The sequence below is a fragment of the Micropterus salmoides genome, unplaced genomic scaffold (genome assembly GCF_014851395.1).
Source record: "Micropterus salmoides isolate LMB-PRFRI ecotype aquatic unplaced genomic scaffold, ASM1485139v1 Ms_hic_scaffold_4, whole genome shotgun sequence".
Lineage (NCBI taxonomy): Eukaryota > Metazoa > Chordata > Actinopteri > Centrarchiformes > Centrarchidae > Micropterus > Micropterus salmoides.
The window spans coordinates 27,484,171-27,509,223 of record NW_024043372.1 but is presented as its reverse complement, the minus strand read 5'-3'; the positions used below and the strand labels follow the sequence as shown (position 1 = coordinate 27,509,223).

Sequence of the window (25,053 nt, the reverse complement as noted above, 5' to 3'; positions counted from 1 at the left end):
GTGCTGATTAATAAAGCAGAAGAGCAACCTAGCATCTGCTAGTATCCATAGTTACACACGCTTGTGTATGTGTGTCTGTAAGGTAGAGATGCGCTATATTCGAGTATCAATTAATGAGCGATATGGAAGATGACCATATCGTCATATTGGGAGTTATTCTTTGCACATTTTAGTAATTTATTTCTGCATTAAAAGCAGGTGGCGTTTACATGCAGGAGACTAATTAACCATTGTTGTCCTCCTGACTGACCTGCCTCGTGCAGACTACACGACTTTCAGCATCAGCCAATGGCCGTGATGTTCAGACTACACAACTTGTGACGGGAATCTTAAAGTCGTTGTGGCGTTCACTCTACATGACTGAACGGTGACAGGAGGTCACACGAGCTGACAGCGGCTGTGTCACCCGACGCAGGTCTCCAAACCACGTTTTGTCAAGAAAACACACGAGAAATGTGAAACGGGAAATGACGCAAATCTACACACGAAATCCATCCATCCATCCATCCATCCATCCATCGTCAACCGCTTATCCTGCGTACAGGGTCGGGGGGTTGTTTATTATTATAAAGATAGCAATTATAAAGACAAATAATATGGGTGAAAGAATGGATTAGCACACACAGGTAGCAGGGATTGTCTGAGCTACAGAGAAAACTGGAGGTGAATAGAAAGTGTTTTGCGGTGAAAAAGTAGCTGTCTGCTCTGCCAGCTGCCTGCTCTCATTGGCTGGATGTGGATGTCAAGTCGACCAACTCTTCCAGATATTTGGCATGTTAGCTATCTGGCAGACGTCGGCGACGTGTCAGAATTGTGTCAGGGAGCCGTTTTGACGCATCCTTGTGTAGTTCACAAATAATGACTGGCGACCGCCGATCGACCACTGATTTACCCCCGATCACAGCCTGACAGTTGCCGAGCGGCAAATCGGGCTAAAAATCGTGTAGTGTGAACTAGGCTTAAGTTGAATGTCAGATACCAAATAACAGAAGCTATTTGTTTTCAGTTATCACTCCTAACGCCAAAGCAACAAGGTATCAAAACAATATATGGTTGCAATAAGTTATTTACATGGATGTTGTAGATATTGGATTACCTTTTTGGATTACAATATGTTAAAATTAACAACTTAATGTAGTAACAACGCAAAACCAGGGCAGATAAGAAACAAGAGGGTTTCATACAAAACCAATCAAATATAAACAAAATAAACAATTGTATCTACGCCTGCATCATAATAAAAGGCCTGTTATCCTCTGGCCTCTGCAGGTGAGAGGAGAAAAAAACCTAATTGAGAATTTATGGCATGTTATTTTGAAGAAAATGGAAAATAACTGAACTATGCATCAAATATCGCCACATAGTCTAAACATATCGGGATATCATTTATAAGCCATCTCGGCCAGCCCTACTGTGAGGTCAAAGTCAGTCAACATCACTGTCAAAGAAGAACATAGGTCCCTCTCACATATAGGCCTACTAATATTTATCCAGAAGCAAATGGGGAAGAAACAATGTATGGCAGCCACACACACACACCTGCTGACCTCAGGCCAGGTTAAAGTGAATTACAGGCTTCATGATGCCTGCTTACTCTGACATCTCTTTAATGTACAGCACTAACACCAGGACTCAACAGCTGTGTAAATAAACACTACAAAATGATTTACTACTACTTCCAAGTACCTGGCTGCCCTCTAGTAATTTGGGGATTTTGTTACGTCCATTCAGCGCACACAATCGAAAAAAACAATTCATATTTCAGTTAAAGGAATTATTCATCTCATAATGGGAATCCAGCCATGACTCACCCTCTTCTTGTACAGACAATTACAGAATCTGTGTATGATTCGTTCTTTTCATATTCAATAGGGAATCCAAATTCAGATAAATTAAAAAGCAATTTGTTATTTCGTAATTCAATAAATAATCCAACACAAAAAACGGCCTGTTTTTTGTACTTTTGATTTTATGCTCAAGTCAAAAGCAGCAAATGAAAAACAAGCCATGGACCTAATTTGATTTTGATATTTAATGTGTCCGATTTGTGTAACCAGGAAGCTGCTGGCTTCTTTGTTTCTTACACTTGATAAACGTGCAGCAAATACACTTGGGCGCTGGTGCTACCTGATGTAATGAAAATGAGCTCGAAAACATAAGCGTTTGAATTATCGAAAAGAATCGCTGCTCTTTGCCAATTAACACCCAAATCCCCAAGGTTTAAGCCTCTATAAAGAGAACGCTGTACGTGACATGCAGTGAACATGAATGTAAAAACAAGCACAAATCCACACAGACACACTTCACACGCATCTAAAACAACCTCTGTGTTTAGGATAACGAGACGTAAAAATCTCACAAGACTCAAGAGCGACGTCAGCTGTGACGCTGCTGGCTCCATGGAGACAGAGTGTGTTTAAATGGTTGTGTCTCAATAGAGTTAGACAAAATGCAGGATGCATTAACAAAATCTTGAGGGAAAACTGTTTCGTTATCCTGCTTCAAGTGTTTATACAGGCTGATGATTTAAAACCCAGGACTAAATGTGTACAGGGTGAGGGGTGAAGAAAAGTATTTTTATCCAAACTATTTACAATCTGTGAAGTGTTTCCTTCCAAGATGTTTTTTTTCTACAATATGTTACTAGATTCCCACTGATCAATAATTTAGAAAAAGAGACGACTGCATCAATTCCATATTCATGGGTTGCAGGGTAGTCATTTCTATGTTGAGTGCACTCCAGGCAGACAGTGAAACCTCAAGGAGTTGGCACCTATTCAGAGGGCTGCTTCCAAAAGCTGTCACCACATGTTTAGACCGCAATCCAAGTGAACAGGAGAGACAGAGGAGAAATAATATATACTGTTTGGAGTACGAACAGGAAGAAATATACCCGTAAATGCACACAAAGAAGCATGCAGTCTCCTGAAAATAAAATGATGCCAATGTAAGCTCACAGGCAGACAAGAAGAGTGCTTGTGATCAAAGGATCATCAGTTTAAATCCCCACACCAGCTGGGAAATGTGGGTGGGGAAAGTGAATGAGTAACATGCTTCCTCCTTCTATTATCAACCACCACAGGTGCCCTTAAGCAAAGTACTTAACCTCTGACTGCTCTGATGGGGCTGCTCATTGACCAGCAGTCGAAGAGTGGTTCAGCAGATTTAAAGGTTTCAAACCGCAAACGATACTTCAAGAAAATCAAATGCTACCTGTAACCGAATCCAAAACATTAAGAGGCAGCGAAGAAGATCAAGTTCAAGTAATATGATTAGACATAAAGTAAAATTTCAGCCAGGTTATCATAAAGTAAAAAAGATTTTCAATATTTGCATATAAACCCGGGCTATTAAAATTGGGAAAAGGGAAAAAACTAAATGTAAAATTAATCTGTTTTCAAATAAATATTCTGGAATTTGTTCATGTTTAATAAAGAGCCTAAAATCTGGTTTGAAAAAAAAAAATAATAATAATCAGTAAGACAAAACTGTTTTTTTAAATTGTTTTGAGGGACTTGCATTTTCTCTTTTTTACCCTTAAATTTCAATTTCATAAAGCATAATCTGAGCTTTACTAATTGCAAGTGAACTTTGTTCATTATAAACTGCGATCAACGGTATCGCCTTGCAAAAGGAAACAATTTTTGGACACATTGGGACATTGAGGTTAAAAAAAACAAAAAAAACACAACTTTGATTTGCCCATTCAAAAAGGGGCTTACATGTAAAAATCTGTTAAATAAAAATAGTGATCCTTACTTATTCTGTAATTATTAAAGATGGATTGCATTACTGGTTTATACTGGGACACATCCAAATGTAATATATCTACACATACAACCCAGGCTGGCACATAGACCCGAGCTCACTGCATACATCCAACTCATCTACGTGGGAAATAAAACAAAGTTAGAAGCTGATTTGGGCATCCAGAATAACTTTAAGCAAACAAACACACACAGAGACTATTTGCATGCAACCACAGGCACAACCCCTGCCCCACATTTTCTGATTACTCCTGATAATGATGTATGCAACGCACCACCCACACACAGTACAGATCAATACATAATTACACTGACAATTAGTATCATTAGACCGGTGTTAGAGATGGGGATTTGTTGAGTTAAACACTCCTCAGAGAGAGAAAGAGAGAGAGAGAGAGAAAGGTCAGAATAAAAGACAGTGAGAATTAAGCAGCTCACGCAGGCTGCATGGGGTCTTTTCCAAAAGGTTTTCTATTGTCCTTTAATAACGGGATGAGAGAGACACTTGAGCACAGTGTGGGTGGGGCACTGTTAGCTCACACACACCGCTGTGATGCAATCAAAAGTATATCCAGTATCAAAGTTAACTAATTCCTAATATCAAATCACCACATATTAACCGAAACATGACACATTATAACAATAACGTTTAAGACAACCCGCCCAATCGGTGTCTCCTAGCTCAACTCATTTAGACTGTCAATTAACTCTGCTCATCAACTCTGGCTCAATTAATCAGGTGTAATTACTTAAACGCATTTGCCGGCACATCCTTTTAGATTAGGTCCGCAGAAATTGGACTGTGTTTTACAAAGACCACAAGTGAGTAATGTTTGTTAGATTATATTTGTAATGATGGATTTAATAAGGTTAGGAGCCAGCCAATTCCACTTTGTCTTTTCTGCGACAGCGTAATGAAAATCTGCTCGGTTTACCTAATGTGGGCTCATGATATGCAGAATGTTTGTTGTAACATGTCTAACAATTCAGCGAGTCAGTATAATACTCTCCTTTAGAGTTTGTTCTTATCAGCCATTCGTAAATGGGTCTGTTATAACATTTGCATCTGCTATGCGGCTGTAATCAGTCTCCAGGGTGCAGCTCACCGGGGGGACGTTACTTGCTCTGATAACCACGCTACTCTCAGCAGCTACCCTGACTAGACCAAACACAGTACTCACGGTACACTGTTAACTTAAAGCTCCAGCAGCAGCACAATCTGTTTGTTTGGAACAAATGGAACTGAATGGTTTATTAAAGGCAGCAACAGTCTTTATCCTGACCAAGTTACAAGACAGCAATGAGCACAATCATTAACAAGCTACGATGCAAATAATCATTTCAGTATAGATTTCAGGTTCACCATCAAATCTCACCTTTGACACTGACAGTCATGCAACAGCTGGCCTACGCAGCATCAAAAAAATTTATATTTGTGATTGACTCTTTTTTTTGTTGTTGTTGCTATGACTGTTTCTCCGATTGATTGATGCATCGGCTTATGACTAGGTTCAAAACCTCACCATCCATCTGGTGACCAAGAGAAAGGAGCTTGACATCTTGAATAGTCTTTGGGTCAGGTATGAGACTCGTGTACAGACAAGTAGCAATGGTGCTTCCAGTGAGGAAAAGGAATGTCCAAAACATAATACCCAATTTAAGTAATTCAGTATTAAGAATATGATGATTTTAGGTTCGAAACCACTATTTCTCTAGATGATTAGTTAAAGTAAGCTTGTATAAAATTAGTAAGGCCACAGATAGTATGTTTAACAGCATAGCTCATAGCTCTATATTAATAAAATACAGCCTGCATGATGGCTTCTTTTTTTGTATCATTTCTGTGTAAAAATGTCATGTTATTGAATACTCAGCATGAACTAAATAGGGAATTTAAAATGCAGTTTTGTCACACAATACCCAAAAAATCCATCCAACATTCTTTTATCTGAGTTGCTCTGTGATTCACTCAAAGTATTTTGACCGAGGAGACCAGGGGGTCGCTTTGACAGCTGGTTTAACCAGAGCACAATTGGAAATTGACTGGACACGCTTATTAGAAAGTGCCTTGATCAGCTCCAAAATCAACTTTGGAGATTGCCACAAAACATCTCTACCAAGGACTGTTGCGTGGGGTGCTAAAGGAATGCAAGGAAAACTTCCAGAAGCTAGTATGACCACAGTTCCTAAATAAGTGCATTTTTATAACCTAAAAAGGTTACTGCTGGCTAGTTTAATGTTTTGCTTGCTGTGGAGAGGACAGCTGGAAATCATCATTTAATGTGATGATTTAGTGAGTAAGAAAATATATATTCTGCAAAGTGACCCCTGTTCATGCTCTGGTTCCCTGACTTCCTCTAGTGGAATACACCTCTTTAAACTCTGTGTAATTTCAGAAACACACACACACAACAAGGGAGTTTTGATGTATTCCTGGGTCATTATTATAGACACACACACACACACACACACACACACACACACACACAAAGAGCTGACATGACAGAGAGGTGAGCTGCTGAAGAGGACAGTGTGGTGGCCAGGTGACGGACACGATATTATTTGTGCAGCCAGTGTTCAATCACCCTCTCCTCTCCTCCCTCTATCTCTCTCCACTCTTTCTTTTCTCCCGCTGTTCTTGGCAGCGGCGGCAAAAAGATTTCTGGGGCTATCACTCTTCCTCTCGCCCTCCTCTTCTCTTGGCCGGTGAATCACTGCCTCTCCTTCGAGCACACCCCGGCTGTAAAAGACCTGCTGCTCTCTCCTTGGCTGGTTTTCCTTCTCTCCATCTCTCCCTAACATGCTATTTTCTTCTTACTCTGTTTATTCCTCATTAAAATCACCGCCCTTGTGTCGTTCTCCTTTACATTACTGTCTTTATTTGCTAGTGTTATGTGATGGCTGGCAACTCACGTTTTGATCTACACAAGTCGAACAAAAGAAAATCACTAATTGTAAATCAGATTTAAAAAAATATGTTCAAATATGTTTTGACATTTGATTCATCTCACTGTTCAGTCATTCCAGGCAAATCGAGATTTGAAGTGTCATGCTCCACATCAAACTCTTCTTGACTGATATTGTTGGATATTTTCCTGGCACAGACAGTAAAAGAGTATATCTCCATTCTTCATCTAGACATCCTGTTAATCAGAATGCAGCATCAGTTAGCGTACATTTGCGTGCCTAGACTATACTTACAATAGCGACCAGTGCAGACAGGTTAAATATGCCTCAACACACAAATGTAGCCTTGATCACTTATAAATAGCAATGTGCAGCGTATTGAGGAACTTGCCATTTTGTCTGCGTTCTGGACAAACTAAACACTCCTGCTTTTTGTGCTTTCTTCCTCAATTCCTTCCCTTTTTCCCTCCAAGCCTCCTTGGCTCGCTCTGCTATTTCCACACTCACTCTGCCTCTCTCATCTCCTCTACACCTTCAAATTCCCTTACTCTCTCTTGCACGTTGCTTTGGTATCTAACTCTTCCCCTTTCTCCCCCCCCGACTCCCTCATGTTCTCTCATTTTTACGCCCGCCCACGGCCTTGCACCTCTTTCTTTGTCTCTCATCCCTCTCTCTGGTTCTGGCTGCCGTCTCTCTTATTTACTTTCCTAAAACTCCTTCATCGTTTCTTACGCTCACCTCTATACCTCTCTCATCTCTCTCTCTGTCTCACTCTCTCTCGTGTCTCTCTTGTCTCCCTCTCTCTCTCTGTGTGTGTGTGGAAATGGTTCATATTGATCCACTCTCAAACCGGGAAGAAGGTCAGGGGTTCACTAATAAAGCTCAGGGACAAAACAGAGACACACAAACACATGGGCGCGCACACACACAGCAGACAAATATATCCAGGTAACAGGGCTGAGGTGATGAATGGTGTGTGTGTGTGTCCGCTTGGACTAACACGCACACATTTTTATAACAGAACGGCTTTTGGTATGCCCAAACAGTTTGTGTTTACAGAAAAACAGCCACCATCTCACTGTGCCCGTAAACATATCATCCTAATGATGGCCAGAGGTGAGAAATTATGATCCAGTACTAATATGAAATCCGCAAAGGGAGCTGACAGAGCGCCTGGCAATCCATCATGGCTGTGTGGCTAACAGCTGTCCAGCCCCCCCTTTACGCAACTCTATGGCAGGGTCAACCTAAACGTATTCACCCCCCACCCCACATCATACTATAGCCTTTCCCACACGGCTCAGTCACATGCAGTTGAGGTGGGCTGGAGTGGATGGGAAAGTAGCTTAAATGATAGAGAGCTGTGGAGTAGGAGATTGCAAGTTTATACCTGGATCAACTGGAGAACTGTGGATGGAGAAATGTTGTATGCTTCTCCTTTACTAACTGCTGCTAACAGTGGAAGACTGACATCTGTTAGCTGGCTAGTAAAACCCAAGAATGAATAAGACAGGGGTATTTTTCTTATTAAACAATTCACTACATTTATTGAACTAGGTATATTTATTTGTGGTATACTTAATGTAATAGTTCTCTATTTGCACAATGTAGTGCGACGTATATCTGTTTTACAAACTGCAAGTCTGTGTACTTCGTGTCAACTTCATAGTTACGTTAATCACTGTACATGTTGCTTTTTCATTCTTGAGTTACTTTTCACAATTAGCTTTGTAAAAATTTTTAAAATAATGATAAATACTATTTAGTGTATGATCATTTTGATAATCACCTCCGTGTCTTAGATAACCGTTCAGCAAAGTTGACTTAGCTAGTCTGAGTGTAGCACCAACCTTAACCTGATTACCAGATTCTGACTGATGGAGGCAACCGACAAAAGGAAATACAATTTGAATTGCGCTTCTCTGTGCTTGGTATGTTAAGCTATGTTGCACAGCACCAGATCCCACACTGAAAAATTATATCAGGCGCTCATCTGAGGTCAGTTTTGAGGTCCTTCGGATCACTGACTGAGGTTAAGGTCAGTGGTGTGCAGCTGACATTAGGTCAGTGCTTAGGGGCAACGTGGCAGACAACATTAACCTGAGGCTGACCCCTTCAGCCTTGCTGCTGTCATGGGGTCAGCCAATCAGCTTAACTCCAAGGCTATTACATCATCATTGATGACAGTTTTTTGAGAGGATATTTAAGGGATGATAAATTATGAGTGGTTGCGATCCAAAATGCCAGTAACCATGGTAACATGCCTGAGTGGCAGAATTGGATCATGATATTGTGCATGCTGGCTCACTACTATGACATGGGACACTTACAGCCACCTTTAATATTACTGGTTACACTTGTGCGTTGCTTGCTACAACATGTAAAAAGGTATACAGGCGGCATTGGTAAGGCTGTTTTAGGTAAAATGCAAACCAGAATGTCTAGTTTGGAGTCTTATCAAAAGCAAACACACTGCATGACTGCTTTGAGGTTGCAGCGTCAATCTATTGAGTGTTATCACGACAGCAATAATATTCTCCTCTAGCTAAATGCTGATGAGGTAAGCAGCATATCTGCACAATGCAGTTACCTGCCTGACATATGCATTCGCACACACAGTATTTGACTGGCCGGCACAGCAAATTACCAGATGATGTTGCACTGCATTGCATAAAAGGTTGAGTCAAATTCTTTGCTGTGCTAACCTGCGATTTTGTACCACGGCACTCTGCACCAAGGGCTCCTGCTACACCAGTGCAAAGGTCTAACTGAAATAAATGAGATTGTGTGCTTTTTTGCTTCAGAGCTATTGTCAGTGTGATGGGCCTTAAGAAAGATAAGCGCAGAAAAAGAATGAAGACAACCACTGAACAGGAAAGAGACTACATCGACAGAAGGTGTCGAGAGAGGAAGAAAGGGAGGTGAAAGAGGACTTGGCTAGGTCATTCACATCACTTACACTACCACACAAAACACACCTGTGCACTCAAGCTAATAAAGACCTACACAAAGAATGAGTGCTGTTCTTACCAAGCATCCACCTCCATTAGATGCAGCAGGGGGTGAACGGTTTGTGTGTGTGCAACGAAGACACCTGCCGGTAAAAATGGTGTGCACTGACATTTAAAGAAAAAGCTTTAAAACAGGTCTTTTAATTAAGCTATCTTAAGAGAGCAAGATGGAGGGGATGGATGAGTGAATTTAAAGAGCATGCAGGATAGAAGATGAGGTCGCTGAGATAGGTGGTCAACTGAGAGTGAGGCACACTAAACACTAATAGATAGAACAAAGATATAAAAGGATTCAGGCAGATGCTGCCTGAAGAGAGTGGGTAAGCAAGGGGGAAAAGAAGAGAATGAGGAATGAAGGTGAGAGAAAATAAAAAGGATGTGAGCAGGTATGTATGCTCACTAAAGAGAAAACTAGACTGTTCGCTGTTGCGTAGTGCCTTGAGTCTCCAGTGAGACTCCATGTATATATGCCTGTGTGAGTGATGTCCTCTAACGCATGCAGGGTCATGCACCGTGGATCAGTTAGTAAAAACTGAGTCTAGCTCATGCTATCCCCCAGGATCTCACATCCCTGTGCACCGGACCTTGCTGTGTGTGTATGCACAAGTGCTACTCCTGAGTGACATTTCACAAATCCAGGGGACTTGGCTAATGATGTCCCGTGCCTGACTAAATCAAAGCACCAAGAGGTCGTGGTGGAGAGGGAAAATGGGCAGGAAAAAAAGTGAAACAGAAGACAGCAGGAGAAATAAAATAGATAGATACATAGATATATATATATATGATAAGAACTTTTCACACTTTATATTGTTAATCAATGCAGGCCTGTGGCAGCCGTCCTTATGAATGAATGTAGCACGGGCACGGGCAAGTCCATTATTCAATTAGCATGCGCACAAAAAAAGGGACGAGTGGAGTAGCAGACAGTTACCGGGACACAAACTCATCATGATTAGTTTTTAATATCTTGAGAAAAGGCTGTATCCAAGAGAGCGGCGCACATCTGCTAAAAGCAATAGTGTCAAACTTTCCCATTAGAATGGTTCCTAAAGGCCCAAGAAATGCTAATGTAGTCTGGGTCACTGTCAACATTTTACTTTCAAAACTTAATATGTGTGCGTTGACTGATTAGTAACTGATTCATTCAAGGGAATCGGGGCTGTAAAGAAAGTGTGTTCTTAAATCAAAAAGCACAAAGAACAGGTTTGAGCTTACCGAGTTGATGCAGGCGAGCTCCTTGTTGAGCAGCCAGGGTAAAGAGAGTTTCCCATCTCCCTTGTAGCAGGACTGAATTCTTTCTTTGATCTTCTCTTTTATCCTCCTCAGGGTGAACAGGCACAATGCTGACTCTTTGGGTGGTTTGGCCCGATTCTTCTGACCCTGAGAGAAGACTGTGAAGAGGATGTCTTCATTCTCAGAGATCCCTAGAGAGTTGGCCAGCTGCCGGCCTGGCCGAGCCAAGAAGGCATCCTGCACCAGGCGGTACTCTACCCCGTCTTTAGTGCAGCCGATGGGGAACTCGACATAGGAGTAAAACTTAGGGTCGTCCACGCAGAGTCTGACAATTTTGGAGGTGAAGAATTGCTCTCCACTGGCATCAGGTGACGTCAATTGGGTATCCAGCTGCATTGTTAGATAGTAGACAAACTGCTCACTGCTGAAGCTGTACACATAATAGATGTCGAAAGCAGGAAACTTGGACAAAGTGTCTGAGGGGATCTTCAGTTGAGAGGACACAAACTCATCCTGATAGACAAAGCTGAACATGTCAGCATTTTCTTCGTTCTCCATCAGCTTGCGGCTGGACAAGGTGGGGAAGTACTCAGACTTGCCATCAATAGGGGTTCCGATAAATAGTTTACTGGTTGGACTGTGGGGGGAGCTTATGATGACCCCGGACATAGTACCTGACTCTGCCACACTTGAGAGGTAGTGCTCCTTGCGGTGGTGGGGCTCGCCGAGCTTAAAGAGGTCATCCAGACGTAGGAACTGGCAGATCCCCTGCGAAGTGCTGCCACAGGCAATGAGGCGGTTCTGTGCATAGTCTATGAGAAGAAGCTTGTTCACATTGGGGGTCTGGGACAGATCATGAGGGCAGGACTGGACGCTTGGAGGAGGGTAACACTTCTCATTGTCCACCACCGGGCCAGTCATGTGGCTGCGCAGTTTGGTCAGATTGCTAGACAGCTTGAAAATCCAGTTGACAGCTCCTACATAGACTTCTCCAGTTTTGTTGTGGATGGCCAGATGCGTAAGCCCCCACACAGCAGGGGCAAATCGTTTGAAGGGCGGGGGTTGGCCTCCAGAGAAGGATGAGCTCATGATGAGCAAAAGACCCAAGAGGAGTAAAAAGTTCCCCTGGCCAGGGGAAGCCACTGACCGAGCTAGGGGACACATGTCTGTGCTGTCTGGAGGCAAGGCTTTGGGGGATGGGGATTGAAAAAGAGAGGAGGAGGACTAGGAGTACAAGCTCTGATACCAAGTCCCAAATCAGGATTCTTCTTTTGTTTCAGCTCTTCTGTCAGGGAATGAGGGAGGATAGTTTGAGGGAAAGAGAGAAGGATGTAGGGAGAAACAAAACTCCTATTGATCTTCTGTCCTGTTCTCAGTGTTGCAAGCCGTCATCAGGAACATCATCCACGGAGGCACGAGGTGAGAGCCCTGGAAGGCAGAAAGAAAGAGCATGGTTAGTGTCCAAGAAACATTTCCTATTGATTATGCATCAAGCAGACAGAGAGGCCTAAAAGGCTCACACATTGCCACAGCCAAAATTAGAAAAAATTCAGGCTGACATTTGCCCCAGTGATAAATAAGTGATATCAAATCAAGCCTGGAAGGCAAATGTGTGTCGGCATTTAATTATGAGTGAAGATAGCAGGAGAGGCATGGGCTGATTATTAAAAGGCTCTGCGCACACAACGCAAGTGTAGCTGGAATGACTTATAGACTCACAACATTGAACTCTTTAATATTTCATAACTTTCAACTTTTCCATGGTGGCTTTGGAGGAGGCGTATGTTTGAAAAATTGCCAGTGGGCACCTTTTCATTGACAGCAAGCAATTTATAGCCAGGTCTGCTCAGAGGCTTTCCTGTCATGGTTTCAGCAGTATCAACACACTATCCAATGACGCGTTTTGCAATTACGCCTGCAGTTCTGGCTATTGTATCCAGGCTCTCGTCTCGTGGCAGCACAGCAGGTCGCCCAACACATACTGCCATCACTCAGGGAGCTAAACTGTGTGTGTGTGTGTGTGTGTGTGTGTGTGTATAAAACTTAAGCAGATATAAATGTAAAAACCCTTGACCGAGAAGTATGCTGTATATATAGGACAATTCTCGACAACCATTCGCTGAATCTTTTTGAAGGGTCCCTATCTTACACAACACTCTTCTGCAGCTAATCCCACCCACTCACTTAAGACCGCAATCACAGACATGCAAAAGCACTCAAAACCTGCCTGCCTCTATTCAGTTAGTCTCACTATTCAGTCACCTATGTGATTAAAGAAAGCCATGTTCAGACAGACAATTGCACTGCATCAAAAAAGGCAGCCTAATTGTTCTTTTGAAACAGGCCGCTGCCTTGGCATAGTGAGGGTCCTGGTGTATGCTCGGGCAAATACACATTTACATAGGTCTGCTTTCATTTATGAGCTTTTCACAAATACACAAATATATTTCACACAGCAGACACTACTATACCCTGCAACTGGTATCCCTTGACAACCTGGGATGAAACCAACAGAAGCGGTATATTAAAGGACAGGAATGAGGTCTAGGTTTTATAGGACGGAGGTTTAACAGGTAAAGGACAGGGAGGAGGAGAAGAGGAAGAGTCAAAAGGGAGAGTATTTGCTCTTTTGGGCATCCTCCAACGACAATGCAATGATGATGAGGAGCAGGGTTTGCCGTGCGCATGCTGCTATTTGACAGGCCAATCATGTTCCTGCAATACCGGGACATTAGTTCTCCTGTAAATGCTGATTATGCAAAACAGGACGCAACTCTCCCAGGGACCCTGCGCTTCAATTTCACCTTGACTATCAAAGTGTCTGCGCGAAGGGTGTTTTATGACCACACCGAATTGGAAAAGATGAGAGACACTACAGAGAGGTTAGGATGGAAGGAAGGGAAATGAAGGGGGATAAACACTGGGAAGGAAAAGAAAATTCAAAAGAAGGACTGAGAGAGGCAAAGGTTAATGTGGGTTATCTGTCAATTTGTTATCAATCACCAAGCATACAGGTAGGGACTGGGGTCAGTTTCAGCTCAGAGGGATTAATGTGTTTCAAAACTTGTTTCTGTTTTTGTTTTATATAGCTGTGAGAGAGAGTGGGAGTAAAAAATCCAGTTTTGTAAGTACTGAAAGAATTAAACACCTCAGTAAGAGGAGTCACTGAATTGCACATCAATTTTAGTCACTCTTGCTGTGCAAGAGAGAAAAGAAAGAGAAAGAGAGAGAGAGAGCAAGGGAGAAGAAAAATAGCAGTGGCAATGTTCATGGAATAGCAAACCATAGCTCAGCGAAGACAAAGCTAGCCAGGTTCAGGGAGAGGTGGTGTCATCCAATTTCCACAAATGAAAGGCCAGGGGAAGACCATTGTATGGGGGAGAGAAAAAAAACAAGGTGAGAAAGAGGAGCAGAGCAAGAAAAAAAAAAGAAAAGAAAGTAGGAGATAGAAAGGAGGAAAAACTGCAGGGACAGAAAGACAGAGAAAGCAGAGTAGAGGGGTGAGTGAGGAGCAGCGGGAGCCAAACAAAAGCCAGCACTTCTGCCGCATTTTAATCAGAGTTCTACCTGCGCTTGAATCAAACACCAGGGGAACCCCGTGGATTGAGGCACCTCAGCGCGGTGACTGCAGACAGAAGGGCCTGAGCTGCACTTATCAGATATACCCCCACTCTCCACCCTGTGAGATTAAAACGACTCGACGCAGGACGCGTGACCAGCCAGCCTATAAAAAAAACTAATTTCTACGGTACAGCAGCACCGCAAAAAAAGAGGAGATGTCAATTTAAAGCGAGGTGGCAAGGTAGGGAGGCCGGCTGGCTCATTTTCCTTTGTCATTTCCAAGTGGGGGAAAGATACAATGAGGCGCAGTGAGCGAGTGACAGAGCCCGACAAAGAAGGTGAAACAAATCGTCCCTGCAGTAATTCCTCTTCATTTAGGCCGGCCAGGGCCTGATGTAAGAATGTGAATAGCACAACAAATTGCATCTGGGGTCTCCAGCTGCTTGTTATCTATCTAGGTAATAAGGCAATGACATCATAGCACACATTATAACAAACACGTTTGTGAAAAGACAACATGGCGGCTTTCACTTTTCCCCAATTCTGCTTTTTCAACACCAGTCCCACTTCTATTGGCTGGATTCTTGAGCTATCCAGAGTGGTTAAGTGTTATTTGCACAGCACAAAGTATTTTAGTAAAAATACCGAAAGCAATAGACTGTCAGTAGATTTATGTCATTGCTTTGCATAACTTATAAGACCCAATCAGAAGGAAAATGTGAGTGTCTGCATCATCGTTTTTTAAAATCCTTCGTTTTTAAAGTCCTCTGTTTTTGCCTATACACACTAAAACGCTACCCCGGAGTTTTAAAATGAAAACAGCATTTTCAGGCCATTTTAGTCTGGACGGGAGGTGCAAACATAGCAAAAGGTCTGCGTTTTTAAACGAAAACATAGTAGTATGGCCCAATATTGTCTTCACAAACTGCCTCTTTCTCGATCCCGCCACTTCCACCACGTCATGGCAGACTTGCCCAACTGTTGAGGATTAAGTCCATCAACTCCGCTTCTTACGCACATTTCTCTTTTTTCTCAAATTTCTCCATTTTCTCTCTCCCTCCTTATCCCCCCCAAACCCTCTTCAATTTCAATTTCCTCCAGAGCTAAAGTGAAATGGTGGAAAAAGCGCTGGAACAAGGTTGCGAGCCATATCTGGCACCATCAAGGAAAAACATGTCAATCATTTTGGGCTAGGGGCACGGCTTTGGCTTGGGGAATGGGCAGCTTCCATATCAGGGGAGCCGAAGCCGTTATCACATCAGGGAAAAGCATTAGAGAGGATGGGCTGTAAGGAGCCAAGCTGATTGGATTTGATATCAGGAGGCCCTATCAATTGACAGGACTGTACTGCTTCCCTATGGACACTGGGAATCCAAATGAGGGATTGAAATGGAGGTAGAAGACATAACAGAGGAAAAAGCTTAGAACAGAGGGTCCCTTCCACAGCTTTTGTTTATTTGGCTTAGAAGTGGCGTAAGTCCTGAGAAGAGATGGGGGTGGTGGTGTGTTCTCATGTACGTTGTGAGGAAATTCCAGAGGCTGGTGAAGTGGTGAGCTGTCTGTGACTCTTGAGAGCTGAGCTGGCTCAACTCTCCCTCTCTCACCCTCTTCTCCAAAGCAGCTAAACCTGTCCGTTCAGATAATGGCCGCAGCTCAGCACTAGAGCTGTGCTGATTTATTGCTGGTGGCATATCAATTACAACACTCGCCACTGGAGGGGAGAAAAAGGAGGAAAAGGTGGCGAGAGAGGGAGGGATGACGATGAGGAACGAAGGAAGAAGAGCAGCACTCAGACAAATTCTCTACCCTTTGCACTGCGTCACAACATGTGGGACACATCTGTGAAAGAGGAGGAGGTGAAAGGGTGGAATTGGGGGTTTAAGAAAGAAAGGAAATATGGCAAAGGGGATGGAGGAGTGTGACAATGAAGAAAAGGCTCTGAAAATTAATGCAAATTCTCAAGACACACACACTCTCATATATGCACAAAGTCAATTATTGTAACCTAACCATAGCATAATCGAGGAGGTGAAGAAAGCAATATGGTTTAAAAGGCACACACCAAAGCATACTTCAACCCACACACACACCCTCCCCTCTGTGCACAAATGGTACCTATATAGGCCCACAGAAATGAACACAAACACCACAAGGACTAATCTGTTATGCGCATGCAAATCAAAACACACATGTACAAAAACCTAATGGGTCTCTATCTTAATCTGCCCTCCACCTCTTCACTCCGCAGCCAACACACTCCAGAGATTGGAGATTTGCCCGGGGGAGGAAAGGGAGATGGGTGAGGGGTGGATAAAGGATTGAACAGCATGAGGAGGTGGCAGGAAGCGTGTGGTGGGTAGAGGGGGTAGGATGGTTAGAGACGAGGTAAGAAGGGGAGCCAAGCCCTGAAGCCTTAATCCTCTCCCAGGGTCTGCCTAATCTCACCGGCACTATCTGCATATGGGAAGAATGGATTACCATCCCCCGACACACTGACGGATGGATGGATTGACGAAGGGATGGGTGGCAATCCCTGGACAGACCACACACTCACAGACAGACACAAACACACAAAAAGTCTGACTGAAGTTATTACAGGGTAAAGGATGTGGGTAGCTTTCAAAACTATTTCGTTGCTTGGAAACAAACACACACTCAGACGCACACACACACTGCAGGTGGGCATGGTGCAGGGTAGTCATTTACAGTCGGGTTAGTCCACCAGTCTGACATATATCCCAATCAGAGGCTGTCTCTGGGGCTGAGAGGGCTAGGTGGGGGGTCAGACCACTAATCTGACCCACACTAAGAAATGAAGAACAGTCCCCTCAACACACCCAAAACTCAAATGTCAACACTGCAACACAGCAGTCACTATCTGCTGAGGATTATCAGAGGACGTCAACGTTATTGCAATAACTCACGGGAATATAATCAAAAAATATCTCAGCCCATCTGTCACTGTCCATGGAAATTTGTTCATAAAGGTCCTCCTTTTTCAATAACAGCCAAATGACAGCAGAATACATGTTAATAACTGAATATGGATAGAATTTCTAGAGTGCCCTTGGGGGTAATATAACCAGCAACAGTCAGCCTAAGATCTGATAATCATTTTTGTCCCATTACTTCATAACATTACTTTATTAGCAAGGAAAAAACTGACAGAAAGGTGTTTAGTGATGAGGAAAGAATATCCAAAATATGAGCTAGCACTTTTCAAGTGCCAGAAACAACTGTCCCTATATTGCATTCAAGTCCTCCACCGAGCCAAGACAAATTTCAGAGGAGGCAAGACCAATTTTCAGGAGGTCGGACAACAAAGCAGTATTGTATATTGTGGTATCTTGTATCATTTCCTTCCTGCCTTGGCTGGGGGAACAAGCTGACTGGCGAGTCTTAAGGCGTATAAAAAGCCCTTATGAGTTCTGTTTTAGTGCCAACGTAAATCAGTTTAGTGGAGGACAAGCGCTTGTGCCCTTTCTCTCTCACTCTGTGGCAGGTGGCCTGCCAAAACAAATGCCCTGCTCCAAAGTACAAAAGTAGTGTCTGTGTGCGTGTGTGTTAGGAAGTCAGGCACTAGAACAAATTGAGCCCTGTGTCTTTAAAACACCTTGCTGGCCTGACTTTCAAGCCATCAGCCCGGCTGGAGTGATAAAACCTGATCTAGACCTGTCTAGTGGCTACCCTTGAGGTGAAGGAGCAGAGAAAATACTATAGAGCAGAAACACTGGGCCTCAAACATCGTCCTCAGTTCCTTCTACCTTAGATTTGCTTAAGTACATTAGCCAAGAATAAATTCTTTACAGCAGTGGCTTTACAAGCTCCTCAGCTCTGCTCGATGGAATAATGGAATCTGAAGATGGTAAAATGTTTTTTTGTGAAAGTAACACGAGCCACAGGGTCATAAAACACATAATAATAAACAATCATTAAAAACATGAAAAACAGACTTAAAGACTTTACAGCACACTCTTTTTGTTAGCCTGTTAATCTGTAATAATCGGACTGATGTCACGTATTTCCACTGTCCCCTTTTTGTTTCCCAGGCTTGAATCAGTAGCCTGCACAAGGACAGGGTACACAGACAGACAATCCACTCACACATTCAAGGTCTGCAGAGGCAGTAAGTGCAAGGACAACTGCTTCTCTGACACCCAATGTGCTGTGCAGATAACAGATGCATGTGTCTCTGCGTGTCTCTGTGTGTGTGTGTGTGTGTGTGTGTGTGTGTGTGTGTGTGTGTGTGTGTGTGACAGCTGCCACTCTGAGACAGTAGACAGACTGTGGGCACTACATCACACAAATTATTCCTCTCCTCATTCTCTGCGACAATAAACACACTCATGCACTCTTTTGCATTCAGAGGTAAATGGGATTATATGCCGACAGACATTACTTCAGACACACAGCGGTATACAAGTATGTGGTCATTTTGTGTGTGTGTGTGTGTGCTGTGTCAGTGTGGTCATAAGCGTGCGCCTGTGCTCTGAGGCTACAGTGCACAGTTGTCCCTGCTCTGCCTGCATTTGTCGAATATGAGACAGAGGGAGGAGGGGGTCGTCAGCTACTGAGTGTGTTTAAGATGAGGCCATAACAGCGTGAAACACCACCACCGCACACACACACACCCCTTAGCAACACTGACACCAGCTACTGCAACCTTTCTGAATCTGACTGCTGGAGATCTTCCCCTTTGGCTTCTCCAAGCTGGAATGCAGAGAGAGTGTGCTGTGGATAAAACTCTAGGTGGAATTTATCACCTCATCAAAGAAACACATACTGTGTATATTTGTGTATGTAAGGTTATCTGTGTGACAGGTGTGTGTGTGTGTGTGTGCGCCCCACCTTATCCTTCATATCTCATCTCTCCCTACAAGGCTAGCATTGTGTTTGCCATTCTGCACCAAGCACAGAGTGAAACAGCCATTGTGTTTTGAAGCCTTTCTGAGCAGCTTGAGGTGGTTGGATATTGAACGGCACCATCTCAGAGCTCTGCACAGTTTATGAACACTGTGTCTGATTTGGCTGGTGAACACAGGGTTGAGCGCCCCGGGGTGTCTCCCAGGCATGCAGCCCTTGTCACTACAATAACACATGAAGAGCAGACAGACTGCATTCATCGCCATCATTTCATCTGCTCAATCTTCTCCACTGAATTGTCTCACCCTATTTCTTTCTTCTTTTTTTGCACAACAGCTTGCATCTCTCTCTGTATCGCCTCTCTCATGTTCCCCACCTTTTATGACTCATACTCAAAATACAAACTGCTCAAACATCAAATTTATGACAATCACAACAAATTAAACTTGAGCACAGGAACAAATTTTCTCCTCCCTGTTTCTTCTCCCGGGAGTGAAATTCCTGGAAAAACAAAGGCCTTCGTTCCAACAGCTAAAACAGAACAAAACACAGTTGAACCAGCCATTGCATAAAACCTGCCCACATTTCAAAAAAGAAGCACACAAACACACTGATGCAGGCACAGTCAGATTAGTGGTTTACTCTTAATCTCTCGACTGTGTTTGTGCGACTGGTTCTTTCTTTCCATGACAAATCCTGTGTCTGAGTGCGTGTGCGTGTGGCAGTGTGTGAAGGTGGGAGAGGTAGGCGATATGTAGGTCAAGGCCACAATGTGCCTGATATGAGTCACAAAGTAACACAGTAATCGTAAGGTTAGTTCAATATCTTACCACAGCAAATCACACTGAGCCTGTACCATTGTCTGTAACATAAAGCTAACGCAGTTTCTGTTTGACATGGCTTTAAGAGTGTAAGGCTGAGCAGTCAGAGGAGGGGATGACATGCAGGTAATTTTTACTCAAACTCATCCTCCATATAAAGGTACATTTTGCTAGTTTAAAATCCTGCACACAAAATGACAACCTAGAACAACTACATTTTTGCATGTTTTAGCCCATGAAATGTTTTTTTATACCTTTTCTTCATACCATTACTGTGTAACTTTTGGAAATAGGAATAACACATTCTCAGTGGCACGGGGTACAATTCCATGGTTCATATTAATTAACAAAGACCTGTGTAATTGAGATTTTGTACTTTTCTTTTGGTCAACTGAGTCTGAGAAAATTGATATTGGCATTGATATTTTAGGAAACTACCCCACATAGCGTGAATGGTGCAGGGCATTGTTATTGCTAATCCCGAGCCCAGCATGCATCTACATGCCACCCCAAGACTTGAATCAACACTGAGAAATGCCAGTCACAATGAAGGCTGACCACAAACAACCCTGTGGTTTTCCAATAGTCATTCACACCACCAGTCAGGTTGTGGTTTGCGCTTTCCAAGCTGGTTGCACAGGTGTTGATGTCATGAAACCACGGGGGAGGACAGGTTCATTCAGTAGACAAGTGAGTGGAGTTAAGTGAGATCCAAAATGGTAAATTTAGGACATAATTAAGGATATTTTTACAGTATGCAACAGGTGGATGACTGACCAACTGAAAAATATGGCCTATATAAGTGTGTGTCCATTTCCTACATCCATCCATGAACAGACTGTTCTGAGCTCTTTCTGTTACAAACAAAACCAGTGCATTCCTCCATAACGCTGCTTATCCTCCCCCTGCTCCCTGAGTTCACTATAATGGAATGCAGCCTGCTCTGCCCAAAACAGCCCATTACCAAAAGCTGCAGTCCTCAACTGCAACTCCCTCCCTCTTCTTTCTCCATTTATGAGCTCGACTGACCCTTGACACCCAGAGCGCTGGAGTGGGCTTGTGCTGCACCGCTCCGTAAAAACTTGCCACGGAGAGTGTTGATTGTTGTAAAAACAGGCGGGCCATTATAAATTCTCTCTCTAAAGGATTTGAGGACAATGCTGTCGATGGTGGTAGTGGGTGGAAGAGGAGTCGCTTCCAAGGAGAAAGGTATTAAAAAGAATCACTGTCTCCTTTTGTTTTAATGGTGCAATAAAGGTAGCCTCCTCTTCCTGGACTTAATGTTTCCAGAGTAAGCTTATGTGGACCGCCAACACTGTCAGTACTAGATGAATGGTCAGCTTTTCCTTGGGACTGGAAATATTTCAACACAATGCCTGTTAACGATATTTCAGCTATAAAAGGACGGCAAGAAAAGCAGTTAATGAGAAAATATTTCACACTGCTGATAGCAACTCCAAATCGACATTAATCTCAGGCATGTTCCAATCGCGGACAGCTGTAGAGTTGATAACTTGAGAATAAAGGGAAAAACAAACAAAAGGTCCAAAGTACAGTAAAGTCTGCTCTTGGCCGTGTCATATCTGTGGCATCACTGGCCATTGTGTTGAAAGGAAGAATGTGAGGAAATATGCATCCAGATAAAGTCTAAAGCAGAATCCTTTTTTGATTTCACTACTGAGATTACATCACAAAAGAGACCGACATCTGACCTGAGCACTTCAAAGACTTGATACAAGTCCAAGACTTAATCTGGCTGACATCTTCAGATATTTGAATTCTTCTGGTGTCCATCACACTAGATAATGTATCCACTTATTAAGTTTATTGAAACAGGCAGACAACTGACCATCTGCTTCCCCCCCCGACTGAATCATTACATCATCCAAGTTAACACAAATAAATGTCCTGCTTTGCTATAATGACGGCACACAAGCAAAAGCACTCAAATGCACACACAAACGAGTGTATCTGGGCTGGTTCACTATTGACTTGGACAGCATCCTTATCCATCTTTGTCCATTAAAGCCCATGCTGTTTCCGGATGTGTGCTGTTGAGGAGTATTAGTAACCATATCATTGGCTATGACCGCATGGCTTTATCCTACGCTCTAAATGCTTTAAGACAGGCGTGTGGCTTGTGTCACATGGTGTTTAGCCCATTTATGTCCTCAGATGGGTCACAAGACTTGATGCATATGTCTCTGCTTGGGGGAATGCAGGTTCAGTTCCTTAACAGAGACACCACTGAAAAAAGATGGATGAGGTTGTGGATACTGAAAGGGCACAGACAGTGGGTCTCCAACAGTTAATGCAAGACATAGTTTATTTGTAGGTTATTTTGGGGGGAGGGTGGGTCTCTCTGATTTCTCTGTCTACAGTATATTTCAACCTAAAGAAAAGAGGCATTGTAAGCTTTTGTTCTGTATGAAAATAAAGAAACACTGGCCAACAGGTGAGCTAATCTGCCACCCGAAGACACGCTCACACACGGTCAAACTCATCTTGAAATGCAGGAAGATGTGCAACAGCATACACACTAAACAAAGACACTATGCCATGTCCAGGAACTCAGTGGGACGGGACCATTCATTTTGTTTAAATGGCACTGTTACATCTGAGTCATGTGGGGCCAACGCCAATTATCTTCAGTCGCACCGTGGTGGAGCGGAAACAAAAGAAGCTCATCTCTCCCGACTGTTTTAGCTCAGGAGCCCAGTTTTATGCCAGTGAATATTCAAGCCAACAGACAGTGTGTATGTGTGTGTGAATGTGCGTGCACACCCAAGCATGGTGTTCAGCGGGAAGGGGCTTGTGAGCTCAGACTGTCGTGTCCCAGATCATCAGCACATACTGTATTCCTGGTGAAGCGCGACACACAGCACTTCATGCATCAGTGATTCACTATAGAGGCGACGGAGACAGAGACGAAGGCTGGTGTGTGAATGTAGGGGTGTGTGTGCAACTAAATCCTTATTCGCAAACAGTTAGTATTAACTGTGACACGTACAGTAATGACACTTCTGAGGTTACACTTTCTCCTCTCTTTAACCACATAAGAGACTAAAACGTACCTTTAAATGGTGTCTAACGACTAAAATCTTCTCAGTGAAGAGAAAAAAAAATCTGAATTAGATGGAAGCCGGAGAGGAGAATGAAAAAAATATAACTGAGATTGAGGGAGGAAAGGTGTAACAATCAGGCGAGAGATGGGGAGACACAAGAGAGAAAATGGTGCAGGTGAAAAGGCGAGGTGATGGAAATAGAGAGAAAAGAGGGAGCGATAGAGGGGTGAGATGAGAGGAGTTGATGATACCTTTTCAGATAGCCGGCGAGGCGGAACAAGGGGGAATGGAGAGAGATAAGAGGAGAGCAGTCTCTGCATGTTTAGCTAAAAGGGAAACTTTTTTTTCCCCTCAGCTAGTGGGCATCTGAGTGCCTGTCACATAACTACACCCAACACCACTTCAACTTAGACTAAGTACTTCAAAACAATACTCTTTATGGTGCCGCACTACAACTTCCACAAGGATTCCACATTTTTTTTTAGTTTTAATCGAGTGCTTCAATAGTCAGGCATTTATCACCACACGGACTTTAAATGAGAATAGCTAGGGATCATTCTGAGATGGCTGAAACCTGTTTAGTACTCTCTAAAAAACTGAACAAAATGTCACTCGGCTCATTTTAAGTTGCCTTGCATTCATTGGTTTCATTATCATTTCCATATCGAGACCACTTCAGGTCACACAGTCAGGCTCTCCTCCATACTTTTCCAAAAATCACAGTCTGCTGCTCTTGAGAATATAGATTTAGTCAAACCTGTGAGCAGCACCTCCTTAAAAAACGTGTGTTGTTATTGTGAACACTTAACCTTATCTGTGATTCTTAGCTTTCTCTTCAGCCGTTTTGTTTATGCTAATCAAGTTAACATCTAATGAAAAAATGTCTTTGTTTAAGAAGAATGCAAATATATCCCCCATTCAAAAAAATTGGCATCTCTTTTAAAATAGTATGAAATATTATACGACAGCTGCACTTTTAGAAAATAGTAATGTTTACTGCTTCATTTTGTAGCTGTATCTGGCAAAACAAAGAACAATTCGACTGTTTGTAATCCACCCACATCTCCAGCATGAAGTCAAACTATTTTTTATAATCAAACAAAATATGAATTCATTGTATGCACTTCTGTGTCAAACTAGCATTTTTTATATGAGAATGTGTGAAGAAGCGTAAATAAGGTTTTCCTGAAGGTATAAAAGACTTTTTTTGTCTCCAACATTAGATTATGAACCTACTTTTCTACCAAAATATCCTTCCCCAGGTCAAAAACATTTGGTTTAAAAGCCTAAGTAGAATTCCGGTCTTCAGTACAACACGTCCATTTCATGATCAGAGGCTTTTTTAGAGGCGCCTGGCTGTTCTTGGAGCTCTTCCAAAAGGAAGGGCCGGGCCTACTGGTCGGTCCAGTAAGACGGGTAAAATCAGCCATCATGAGTCAGTCAGAGGGCAGATGAGGGGAGGGAGCAAGCACATTCAACAGAAGACAAAACATACAGCAACCGTGAGCACACGTTCATTAGGTCATATTACCGAAACTGTCTTTCAGCTTGGCAGACAGCACAATTAATAAAGCCAGCGCTAGTGTAAACAGGGCGTGTGTGTTTTCTGTGGGTGTCCAACGTTCTTTGTGTCCGTCTAAGTTTACATTAGATGTTCCCATGTCTAAATGTAGCAAGTGAGACGGGGGGGGGGGACTATAAATGAAAAAAGAAGAAATAGGCGGATGAGGGAAGCTAAATCTGTGTCCAAAGAGCTTGTCACTATCGTTACAGCAACAGAGCCCAGGACGAGGTAGAGCTTTCGGGAGGAGGAGAGCGCGGGGGA

At 43.0% G+C, this 25,053-nt stretch overlaps 1 protein-coding gene across 5 annotated transcripts in view; it reads right to left on the bottom strand.

Annotated features, from left to right (window-relative positions):
- Window positions 1-25,053, bottom strand: part of plxna1b (plexin A1b) — a 191,664-nt gene that overhangs the window by 145,320 nt on the left and 21,291 nt on the right. For all 5 annotated transcript variants that reach the window (XM_038695462.1, XM_038695465.1, XM_038695464.1 and 2 more), the window contains exon 2: window positions 10,901-12,346. In XM_038695462.1, the coding sequence (XP_038551390.1) occupies window positions 10,901-12,082 (1,182 nt within the window). In that variant the 5' untranslated portion in view covers window positions 12,083-12,346. The remainder of the gene's footprint in view (window positions 1-10,900; window positions 12,347-25,053) is intronic.